At 31.0% G+C, this 12,895-nt stretch overlaps 1 protein-coding gene across 1 annotated transcript; it reads left to right on the forward strand.

Annotated features, from left to right (window-relative positions):
* Window positions 1–1,397: 1,397 nt before the first annotated feature.
* On the forward strand, window positions 1,398–12,691 carry LOC123706916 (carbohydrate sulfotransferase 3-like). The gene is made up of 5 exons (XM_045656540.1): window positions 1,398–2,291; window positions 2,693–2,872; window positions 4,322–4,538; window positions 6,257–6,410; window positions 6,977–12,691. Exons 1-4 carry the CDS (start codon window positions 1,594–1,596, stop codon window positions 6,365–6,367), a joined length of 1,206 nt encoding a protein of 401 aa, XP_045512496.1. The 5' UTR covers window positions 1,398–1,593; the 3' UTR covers window positions 6,368–6,410; window positions 6,977–12,691.
* Window positions 12,692–12,895: the final 204 nt, after the last annotated feature.

Genomic DNA, 12,895 nt, shown 5'->3' on the forward strand with positions numbered 1-12,895 from the left:
CTTGTGTCTTTCACGGTACCGGCCATCACAAGCTTCTCGCAAGTTACCCAGATCTCTGTGTGCTATATGTCCGAAGAAACTCTGGATCCTTTGGATACAAAGTGAAGAAAGATGCGTCACTTGTAGTGGTCTGGGAATTGAAAATTTTATTCTTTTCGCTATCTAGGGAATCATCGGAGAAGCATCGAGCATCGGCTCGACCAACTACATTAACTATTCTTTTACTACCAACTTTTTTTTGGTTCCAAAATATTGCAATCTTTTCATAATCGAAATAGTTTTGCCATGGCATCATTTGTGTTCTCCTTCACTACTCAATAAAGATTCAAGTACCGAGGTACTTGAATTCGGCAACTATTTCTAGGTCATGAGTTCGCCAGTGCGTGTAAGTTGGCTTGATCTATTTATGAATAATACCAGTAAATTGCTTTTGCGATGTAACTTGGTCACATCTAAAATTTAAACAAATAATTTTATTTAAACGGGCAATAAGGGAACACAAAGTATTAAATATTTTTGTTGTTTTCTTTCAAAACAAAAAATATACTCAGGTATTAATGTAACCCTGCTAGCTTGTTACATATATTTTTTTAATATACATTGCTGAATCGTTTTAAATTCAACTATTAATCGACATAACTTAATGGTATGCAGTAAAAGTTATTATTTAAATAACAGGTACATATCCTGTTACGTTAAATAATGTAGACTTATGTCTGCATCTCCTTCTGCATCGCCTCGAGCGTATACTGGCTTTCAGAGGTTCTTTTTTGTAATGGAGGAATAATATTGGAGATATGTGTCAGTAAACTCAACATGGATATTGTTCTTTTTCAGCAAATAAAAAATGACGCAAAACTCGTTAAAGAATTTTTTGGATCGGGAGCCTATAAGCAACTTACTGTAAAACAGGCATGGCTTCTCTTGTTGGTTGGCACAGAAGTAGGAATGTGGTTCTTTCTGGGCGAGACTATAGGGAAAATGCATATTGTGGGATATAAAGTATAAAGTTATTTAATTAAACATAACTCAAACAATTTAAAGCACTGTGTTTTATTACATTTCTAAACTAAGTTAATGTTAAGTTCCAAATCTTTGCAAAAACATGTCTTAAATATAATTAAGAAAAACCTTTTTATAAATATACCAAGTGTGGCTACAGAATTTTAAATATTCTGTTAGAAACGTTGATTATATTATTCATAGTTGGCGCCATTTGCGATGCAGATTATAAGAATACTTGAGAACTATCACATGGGACAGCACGAGTATGTTTTTGACATTGACAAATTTGTGACTGAATGTGTATGCGAGGCTACAACACAGTACCCAAACGTCACATCACAATTCTCCAATCCTTCAAATGTAAAATGACAAAGGCATTGAGAATTCAGATTTCACGTAAATACCTATGGCGTTAGAGGTGCAATGCGGTGTTTTTATGGAAGCGCAAGCAAGAAAATCGTGATCAAAATGAACAATAAAACTTTAACAAAATGATTTTATGTGCAAGTTAGCGTGCTCGAAATAAAAAAAATATTTATGATTCTCTGTGAAGTTTACCAGTGATAATTTTCGTTGTTTTTAATAGTAATGTTGCGTCGAGTTAACTTTTACTCAATATGTATCGCGTTCGGGCTCAGTGTTCTATTAATTCTTGCTGGAAGTCGGTATACAGATAATACTTATTACCGTCCATCCCCTGAAAGTCACAGAGTTATTGAAATTAATATACCACAACAAACTCCGACTAATCCCTATGATAGCTCTCTAAATATTGCTACAATCATGGAAAAAACACGATATAAAATAAAAATTGAATTAGAAAACTATAACTTTACAGTCTCGAGTGTGAAAAAGCTTGAAGACCTAATAATGGAATCCGCTGGACAACCTTTAAGAAGTATAATTATATCTACTTGGCGGTCAGGAACCACATTTTTGGGGGAGGTGCTTAATTCTGTACCTGGAAATTACTATCACTATGAACCACTTCTCAATTATGAAATTATACAAATTAGAGGTTCTCCATACTCAGACAGAGCCTTAGAGACAATCACTAAAATGTTAAAATGTGATTATAATGGTATGGATGAGTATTTTGAGTATGGTAAAACACATTTACACCAATTCAGTCATAATACAAGATTGTGGGACCACTGTAAATATAGGAAGGAATTGTGTTTTGATGCTGACTTCACCTCAAAGTTTTGTAAACTCTTTCCTTTTCAAAGTATGAAAATAGTAAGAGTTAGGTTACACCTTATACAACAGTTACTGGAGAACAAAGAGTAAGTATCTCCTAAAGGTCAGGGCTGATGACAATTATAAATGAATATTGTACAAACTATTAACAATTTTTAAATTGTTGTAAAGGTCATTTATTTGAATGTTTAAAAAGCCTTGAACTGGGTTGTACATATATTATTTAGTTATAATAGGATAGAGATAGAGTAAACCAGTATTATGTATCCATATAATCTTTTTATATTCATTTTCCTTTGTCCTTTTATTGTGTACAGACATGTGTTTACTAGATTAATAAGAAAGAATATAGAAGATAAAAGAATAGGAGATAAAGAAACTAATCTAAGATAAAAAATATAATCTAATTAAAATTACATAATTAACTGGTAGAGAGGTGATAATACACTTTATTGTTATTGGCTTATAATAGACTATTGCTTTTCAGGCTTAATATTAAAGTGGTCTTATTGATCCGAGATCCTCGTGGAGTGATGCAGTCCAGACAGCACCGTAACTTTTGCCAACCATCCCCTGATTGTTGGAAACCAGAGCTGTTATGTGCTGATATGATCAGTGATTATGTTGCAGCTAGCCGGTTAATAAAGCTTTATCCTGACAGAATTATGTAAGTTTATACTACTCTTTCTTAAGTCAGTTTGACTCAAACTCAAATTTTGGTGTTCGGAAGTATAAATGTATGCTATTATCTACTATTACCGGAATTTACAGAAGTAAAATGGGGGTATATAATTTATAATAAATTCATGCGAACAAGAATGGCTCAAAAACGGGTATGATCAAGTAACAGTGAGCCTTGTGGCTATTTAAGATTAATTTTAATAATTTTAAGATTAAAAATACAGTAAAATGTAAAAATTACTTGGGAATTATATAAGTATAAAAAACACCATGATTATAAAAAATCTGAATGCAGGGACAGTTATTATAAACAATTGAGCAGTGTTATCAGAAAATATGTTATAAACATTTTTTCTGCCACTACTAACAAATTCATAAGATTAAAAAGCGCAAGAAATCTTGGCATTTTTCCAAAGCATTTGAGATTGCAGCTACACTCCATGAAGAGTGTAAACCAATTGTGCCGCTGGGTGCAATTAAAGAAAGTAGAACAAGTAATTCTATGCAGAGTTTATAACTGTAATTATTCACGCGGCCTTGTATCAGTTATGCCGCGGTTTTAATTATTAACTTTAATAGGATAAATCTAAGTTTATGTCCTTTAATTTAAGTAGGGCAATTGCATCTTCAGATAATAATTTTTTGACTACAGGGAATTGAATTAATTCGATTTGAATGTTAAACACAAGTCAATCCATCCAAACATTATTTTTCTATAACAAAGGATAAAACCTCAAAATGTTTCTTTTTTTTTTTGTTCGTACATTCAGGATTGGACTGTGGGTAAAAATGTGTAATATAAATGGTTTTCTGCAACAGAATCATTTTATACAACTGTTATTAATATTATAAATTCATAGTCCTGAAATACGTTAACTAGAAACACTTCCGCGCGTAATATAATATTTAAGGGGCCTTTAAAATAAAGGTAATTAAAATCAAAGCAAACATTAATATTAAGTAATCTAGTAAATACATGTGTCTGTACAATAAAATGACGAAGGAAGAATACTATAAAAAAATTATATAGATACATTATAGTGCGTTGCTATATCTATATTATGATATACTCTGAGTTGCAATATGGGGTATATGTATAGGATTTTAATATCACATAGAAAGGATCATCTTGTTTTGTCTTGTTTCCAAAAAAAATGTAGATACATGCTAAATGAAAATCAGCACACGTGTTTGGAATCATAAATAGATCACCACGCGCAAATTTGGGAATATTTCAACAAATAAATTCACACCGACAACTTCTCATACTTGGGAAGTTAGGTTAATTATCAATATTTGTACTGAAACTAATAAATTAATTAAGGCTATTTTACCTGCATGTTATATACCGTTATAACGGTAGTTATAAAAATACTGTTACTTGTTGGTACTGTGAATGTTATAAATATTTAATTAATTAATACGTTTATTCCAGAGTACAGCGGTATGAAGAGTTAGCATTAGATCCAAACAGTACCGTGCCTAGTCTTCTAAAGTTCCTAGGAATCAGTCCGACAACATCTGTTGAAGAGTTTCTTCTCTCACACACTAATGTTGAAGTGTCTGGTGTCAGTTCCACGTTCAGGGTCTCCCGCGAAGTGCCTTTCAAATGGAGAAATGTTTTAAATTACAACTTTGTTGAGAATATACAGGTGAAATAATTATTTAATATTATTGAATAATTGGTGAATTAGTGACTTGTATTGGGAGTTTTATGGCCGTTGTGGTTTGGGATGCAATATTTTATGCGTATAAGCGTTTTTTGACGTGACAACGTCTTATAATTCGATGGAGCTCGGCTGCACGCACGAAAAGACATGACGTTACCTCGCTCTGAGGCGTTCCATTTAAGAACGGAACGAGCGAAGAAGAGGCACAATCGGCCTCCGCGTTCGACATCTGTCTATCTCCTTCTTGAGTGAGCGATGAAAAAAAGAAATACATATTTGTATTTATGCGCACAAGTTAATGTAACTTGATCAATTGTGATTTCCATTTAATTCTCTATATCCATACAAAATATCTATCAAACAAAATTCTTTTGAAAAATGCAACCAATCCATCAGTATTTTCCTTTGACGTTGTCATGTTTTACTATCGTCAGTAAACCGACTTTACAGACAACCGATTTTTTTTTAATTTCTAGTATGTGTTTTTTAATATGACTCGTAAAATATTCAGTGAAGACCGGTTTCTATCGTGTTTCTAAAAGGAATAACTTTTATTTCTTCATGCCCAAAACGAAGTATGTTTTATTTATTTATTATAAAGTCTTATATACAAACATTATACCCTTACTTATAAAAACCACTTCACAGCGTATTTAGCGTTATACACTATAAATTATGATAAGTGCATAGTCGCGTCCAAATTATGTATACATGATATAATAACAGTTCTTTTTTTCTATGAGAATTAGTCACCATATCATGATTAATATTTCGATAATTTAACATTGAAAAGAGAAGGCGGATTTTTACCACAACGCAATTTAGTACCTTGTACGATGCGATATTTATCGTGTTACGGTAATCAATTTTATCATTTAATGAATTTGTATTTGTTAATCTGATCTGATTTGTTATCTGTAAGTATTTCCATGTAAAAATTTTAAGTGAATTGAAATGTCGAACGTTATAAACTGATCATTATTAGTCCTCAGTGAACGAATACGTATAGGAAAGTTTGAATGCCACATTTGTTAATCGATGTTTCGGAAATTAGAAGCATTAAAGTTATTTCGCGAAACATCCAGGTTTTAAAACTCGTCAACTAGCTAATGTACGGTACATTGCTTTATTAATAACAACAACGACAAGTCGTCAAGTAATTGGTTTTTTGTTAAGGATTTAAATTATTATATCAAAGGTGGTTGAAGATAAAATTCAGACTCGAAAATCTAGTCTAGGTCCATAGGTCTTAGGGCAAAGACTTGACTAACATTATTCTGAATCGAAAATCAAAATATTATTTATTCATTACCTTACAAATTCTAATTTACATTTACTGCCAGTTCTCAAATGAGAATGAACCTTTTTAAATCGCCAAGTTTTTATTCAAAAACGTTTTTATAAGAAGCTGCATTATGTTTTTCACAGCGTTAAGCAATTAGTTAAATTTATATAATGCGTCAATAACGTCACTAGACTTCTGTATGTGATAGTTTATTTTTGAATAAGTAGCCTTCTGTGCGTAACATACACTGACATATATCGGTTTCCTAATGTTTTTCTTCAACATATGAGGGTTAATTGCCCACATAGAAAGTATGAAGAGATGGGCACTCTCGAGTCAAAACTGCTCACCATTTTTATAGCACGTAAAATATCACCTACGGCTTTAGTTAATAAGGTATTATTGCCAATTTCAGTTGGTATGCAAAGAAGCATTAGACCTTTGGGGATACAAGCTGGTGCACAATGCAACGCATATGATCAGTAAGGACTTTAATCCCTTGGCAAATTACACATTGATGCAGTGACATTTTCATTGATGTATTGATAAACACGAACCATTCTTTTAAGGTTAGTATTATATATATTTATTTATTTTTTCGTATACAGTATATCGTCCCCGTAGAGCGAAAAATCAAATGCAAAAAAAACCTGTTTCGATATAATGAGAGTTAAAGTTTTGATATATATTGCCATAACTTTAACATATTTTTATGTTTTTAGTTTGATTTTGAAGGAAATTAAATTATGTTAAAATTATGCTAGCTACTTAAAGTGTTAATTGTGTAGTTACTGAGAAAACTTGGAAAAACCCTTTAAAATCTCTTTATTTTCTATGTAATTTTTTGATAAATAGAAAATAGTTTACATGATTTAGTTATGTCTCTTATTTTCTAATAAGACCAAATAATATATTTATTTACTGTTCACTCCTCGTATTCATTGTTTTATTGGCATGTATTTAACTTAATTAATTTTGGCTCTACGGGGACGATATATGTATATAGTTATTTACTTTTTAGTATATTAGTTAGTCTTATCTTTTTGATAAATGGATTCCAAAGTTACTAAAATTTTGACGCGTTCAGCATTTAAAAATTGTCTCCAACTTCTCATTACTATTTAACGTTTTTCAGGTTTGATTTCTTCACTGAGGACTTCCTTCATTCCACTTAAGGTATTACGAAATTGGCTATCAATCATATCAGTATTATTTCTGTGAGTTATCATTTTCATTTTAAAACATTTTAACGGATTTTTACACCCAAAACGTTGGTTTGGATAAAAATTGTCAATTGTAATGACGATATAAAACAATTTAAAGCGAATATTGAAGACCTAAAGCATTCTTTAATGAAAATGTAATAAAGAGAAATACGACGCATTTTTTGTGCTTAAAACTAAATATATACGAAAATATGGTTCTTCATTCCTGAATTATCTAATATTAGTGCCTTTTCACACGATAATAATACGCACGTGGACTATAACGTGAAGCGTTATAATTTTATATAAGTGAAATTTGATAGCCGCTGTGAACTCATTTTTCGCTTTTATTTAAATTTTTTATCAAATATAATTCATATAGAGCCGTTATGAACAGATATTTAGTTAATAACACATTTTCGATTTATTAGCGTTATTTCTTTTTATATCGTATCGTAAAATACTCAGTATGAAATTGTATTTTTGTGAAATGGACTGACTATTAATTAATTTGCCATAAGGTTAAAGTTGGAACTGGTATAAATAGTTATATTCTTGTTTTAATTTTGTTTTTTGGTGGAAAAAATAATTTAAAAAATAGCCAAATGACATTTTTTTAGGTTATATTACGTTTGCTGTCATTTTTCAATATTCACAGCGGGTACTAAGTTGCCTTATACGGCTACTGCCATTGCAATTATACACAATCATTGCCGAACATTTAGTCATATACATCACACTTTAGTTAATTAGCGGACTAATGTCCAATTAGGGTAGTTATTTTATAGTTTATTTAATGGTAACGAACAAATAAAAGTTCTGGTTGTGTGAAGCACCATAGGTGTTGAATATCAAAACGTAAAAGATGGACCATGTAGGGGTAAAATTGCTTGATAGTGTAGACGGTTAGGTTAGCAATTTTCACCTCTCAAAGCTAAAGTACACTGGCGATAATGTCAATTGTCAAAAGTGACATCTGACAGTGAACATATTATTAATGTGTTAAAATTGATGAGAAACATTTTAAATTTGAATACTCGTGGATAATTGGAATTATTTTAATTGGTTTTTTTTCTAGCAATTATAACGTTTATTGAGATTAAAGATAATTGATGTAATTACAGCATACGTTATGAATTAAGACAGCAATATTTGTGCCTCGTATAAATGTCGCCAGAGTACTTTGGTTAATGTTTAAGGCTTAGTCTACAAATAATTTTAGCACTCACGGAATTGAATATTAATGCTTCCAATGTAGGTGTTTTATTGTAGTTTAGATATATTAGATCGACATACATAAATTTTGACTGAATACCAAATACTCGAGGGCAACTGTACTATAAGAAGAAAAGAAAATAACTGTCACAAGTCATGCATATCATATATTATTTAAATGACTATGCGGATTTATTGTTTAATCTATGGACCGGGGCTTTTGTATTGCGCTTCAATACATTGAACTATCAAATTTGAGGATAGTATATTACAAAGTTTATATGGCTTTACAGTAAGATTCATCCTCGTGTTAGCGCTGAGTATGACACTCGTATGTCAGAAACGTGTTGCATTTTGACAGATGGAAGTGATAGTTCGCGATAACTCTCGATTATTAATTACGTACATCGACTGTATCAAAAGTAGAAACATTTTTATTTTTTGAATGAAAGATTATGTATCGCGGTAAATCTCTTTCACTATCAATCTTCAACAGATTTGTTATCATGGCGGCTATAAGAAAGATTATTTCATATCTTTTACTTCGAGTGAATTATAGTAGAGAGGTATGTCAGGGTACCCCTACGGGAAAATGGCGTGAATGTATATATATATATATATGAAAAAGAAATTCCAGACCTTAACAACAGTCAAAATCTATCATATTTGGTCGTAAAAACCGATAGTCGTAACAGCCGATGACGTTGTTATTAAGTAACTTATACAATAGAATTCAGCCGGGACCTTCGATTTTGGTCAATGTAACCGGTATGTTGTTCTAAACGATTATTGTATAGTTTTGAAGCGCAAAACAAAATCATTGGTCATCGCTAGTCACAGATTAAAAAGCGAGTGTTATACAAAAGAATTTTTACAAGCAATTAATGATGCCTTTTTAAATTTGGAAGGGGACTTATGTAAATGTAATCTCCGTCCAGAAATTGCGTAAAACTGTTCCTGCTGAACTAAAAATAAATCAATTTGCAGTAGGTGCTATTGGGTAGCATTCTGTTGAAGCTTTTGCTGAAAATAGGAATTTGAAAGGAATTGACAGGTTACGTTTTGTTGACGGGGACGTGTGTCACCGAAAGCAAGAAATTGTGTACCGTTAATTGTTTTGTTAGAGGATAGGGAATTACAAATATTTCTCTATAAATGCAAAAAAAAATACTATTATATCTGAACCGATTGGAGAAAAATGTGACAGAATTTTATACGAACATAAATTCAATATATTAAAAAAAATGTTAATTTCTGCAGTGTCACCAATATATGGCCACCGCTTATCTATAGTACTTGACAGAAACTTTATTACATATAAAGTTTTATAAAAAATCAGTTTTTAGCTAAAATACTCTTTTGTCTCTTTCTGTCATACGGTTCACGTGATAAAAAGAGAGTAATACATTCAGAAAACACTTTTTAAACGAATGGAAGCTATGTATTATTAAAAACTTATAATTATTTACATACTTTTAATTTTAAAAAGTGTTTTCCTAATGTGTAAAAGCTATGTTAACAAAAGACAATAATAAGGGTAATACATTGTTAATTTATCTCTAAAAATTGTTTATACGTGAAACGAATAACACTTGCTTTCGGTGAATTCGTTCGTTTTTATAAAAAGCATCTCTCAAATTATAAGTGCTCAGATATCATATCGATAAATTAATATCGCCTATAAGCGTATACGTATCCAGTGATAGATATTGTCGATTAAGATGATACCCTTAAAACTAAACATGCATAATAACTATATCTGTAGGTTAATACGAAACTAATCAAAATAAACGTAAACCTCGTCCTACGTATATTTAAAAAAAATAGATAATGCTCAAACAATAGACAAACGACTCGGCACTGCATTTTTTTTTCAGAATGACAATGACATTTTGACATTTCAATATTTTAGACAGTGTCATACTGATTTAGTTTTTTTGGCATATTTTAGACACCACAATACATCAGAATTCTTTTAGTCCTCATTCAATCTGGGTATCATCACAATCTGGCTGCAGTAGTTTAAACATCATTTTGGTAGGATATATTGTAAATTTAGACGTTATTTGTAGAGTGAAAAAAATCGCAAAAACTTAGACTTATGTCATAACTGTCCATCGAACAAAATATTAATTGGTAGAAATGTAAGATAATAAACACCAAACTTGTGAATAACCGCTTATTAAGCAACTACATTCAAAATGGCAGATTGGTGGTTTTGACAGCTAAAGAAAGATGGCAGATTACTGTTTAAAACACGTGCGTACACTGAACAAAATTTAGGTTATATGAAAAATATCTAAACAAAAGCTGTGTCTGTCTGATTTGGGGATGCCATCTTTCTTCATATCTAGTTCCTACGTAATAACACCAAAATATTTAATAAATTGTAATTTTAAATTGGCAACACAATGGTGTGTCTTCGCTTAGATTTACGAAATTATTTTATTAATCTAACTCACAATTATTATGGTCAATTTGTCTGAAAACGGTCATATTGCACTAGTAATAAAGCTTGTAAAGTTGCAAAATATATTCTAAAATACGATTTTAATAAATTTAAGACCGTGGTATTCAAATGTTAGTTCTAATGATACTTAAAGTACACGTTACTGTAGATGTTACTTTTAATAATTTACTATTATAAGTCACTTTATTACTCTCTAACATTGTTTAATAATATACTCTTGTGAGATACGCCTAGCGTGAGTTGATATCGAATAAAACGTTAACGAATAACGAGGTGTACGATATTTAAAGTTTACCACACTCAATGATCGGATTTCATTCTTTATCAACTCTCTCTAAATCAATTTGCCCCTGGCATTTAAGTGTTGTACAATTATCTTTTAATTAGGAGAAATCTTTCAGATTGGTTCGTTCGTTCGTTTTAATTTTTTGCATGATACATTGTATCACCATATTCTGTACATTATGCAATAATAATATTACACTACTTTTGAACTCAATTAAGTCAATACGCATCAATTACTATGTTTTAAGATGACAAGCTTCCTGATAGATTTGACAATATTATCATACATGCATATGTACATAAATATTTAATATATTGCATGACTAGGGTACTTGTTGGCTCTGTATCATAAAAATTACAAATGCCAAATGGCATGTCACGTGCCACAGCCTGGCATATTAGGGTTCCCAACTTTTTACGAGTAAAGAGTTAATGTGTTTAAATTGTTTGTGTTTGACGTAGATTTTTTAAAAGAACTCTGCTTTTTGGGAGTCCTAGGCACAGTACATATAGCATGTCAAATGTCAGATGACTAGACAAATGTCAAGAGGCATGTTTAATGTCGTCGTAACACGCACAATTACACTAAATAGGGAATTGTTGATTAGAAGGAATTGCGTAGTGATAGAAAAACGGTTGATATAGACTAGCTTTAAGATATGAGACGAATGACTTACTTTATGTTGGTTTCATGAAGTTTTTTTTCTACCGAAAAGTATAGTGCTATATGTTTTTACAAACTTTGGCTTGTGGGTCAAAAGCACTATAGATTTTCTTTGTCTATCTTATTGAATTCAGGAAAATTTTATTTACAAATGTATTATTATTTTTTATATCTTGACTGATTTATTGAAAAATAACAATGTCTTTGTTATTTTTATGAACGGAGCCTGAAACTGGCTGGAACCAGTGAAATTTTTTTACTATCATATCATTAGAAATTGTAGTCTTATACTCATATGTTATTTTTATAATTTAATCGCCAAAATGTATTATATTTTATCTATTTATTTTGAATTATAAGTGAATTTTTTATATTTTTGTTGTTCGCATTTTATAAATTACAGTTATAAGCTTTAGCTATTAGTGTTTATAGCTTGGCAAAAAGTCGGGTAGAATGAAAAATATTGTTCACTTGTTAAAATGTTTTGTCAATTAATATTTATTTTATATTCCCGGAATCCATAGCCAAAATACAATATATTTTTATATTCTTGAATCTACGACTCGTTCAAAATATGTTTGGTAAATTGGATATAGAAACTGGGCGTTCATTCAGCCTTGTTATAATTGTCATCTCTAGTGTGTGTGGAACTCGAATGAAACGTATTGCATTTTTATTATCAACAAACATATTAACATACAAATTATGTTAATATAAATAGCGAATAATGGAATCATTAACCGTATTTAACTTCCTAAATGTTTAAAGAGCTTCAAAACTATCGTTTCGGATATACGTTACATTCGATTTGAACACGGACTAGGCATGATAGGAAAGGATTTTTTACGACTTTTGCCAAGCTTAGCGAAATGAAAGCAATAATTACGAAACGATAATATAGGTTTTAAGGGTAGCCTTATTAGAAGTAAGAAAATGTTAAATTATTCTTTAGCACGGCCGGCGTTAACGCATTGTAATATGTTTTTAATTGAATAAAGTCATAGGATCAGAGGCTTTTTATTTTATTTCAAAATTCATACAAGTGAGCGGTGTTGGCTTAGGAGTGCTATTCATCGCTGAGGTCGTACTTTTGAGCCACGGCTTTGCACCAATGGAAGTCCTTCTATTTGCGCATTTAACATTCGCTCGAACGATGTAGGAAAACATCGTGAGGTCGTCGGATTGGGTCAAACACAGGTGCTGATCACCTACTTG

Source organism: Pieris brassicae, chromosome 3, assembly GCF_905147105.1.
Source record: "Pieris brassicae chromosome 3, ilPieBrab1.1, whole genome shotgun sequence".
In the NCBI taxonomy this organism is placed as follows: Eukaryota; Metazoa; Arthropoda; class Insecta; order Lepidoptera; family Pieridae; genus Pieris; species Pieris brassicae.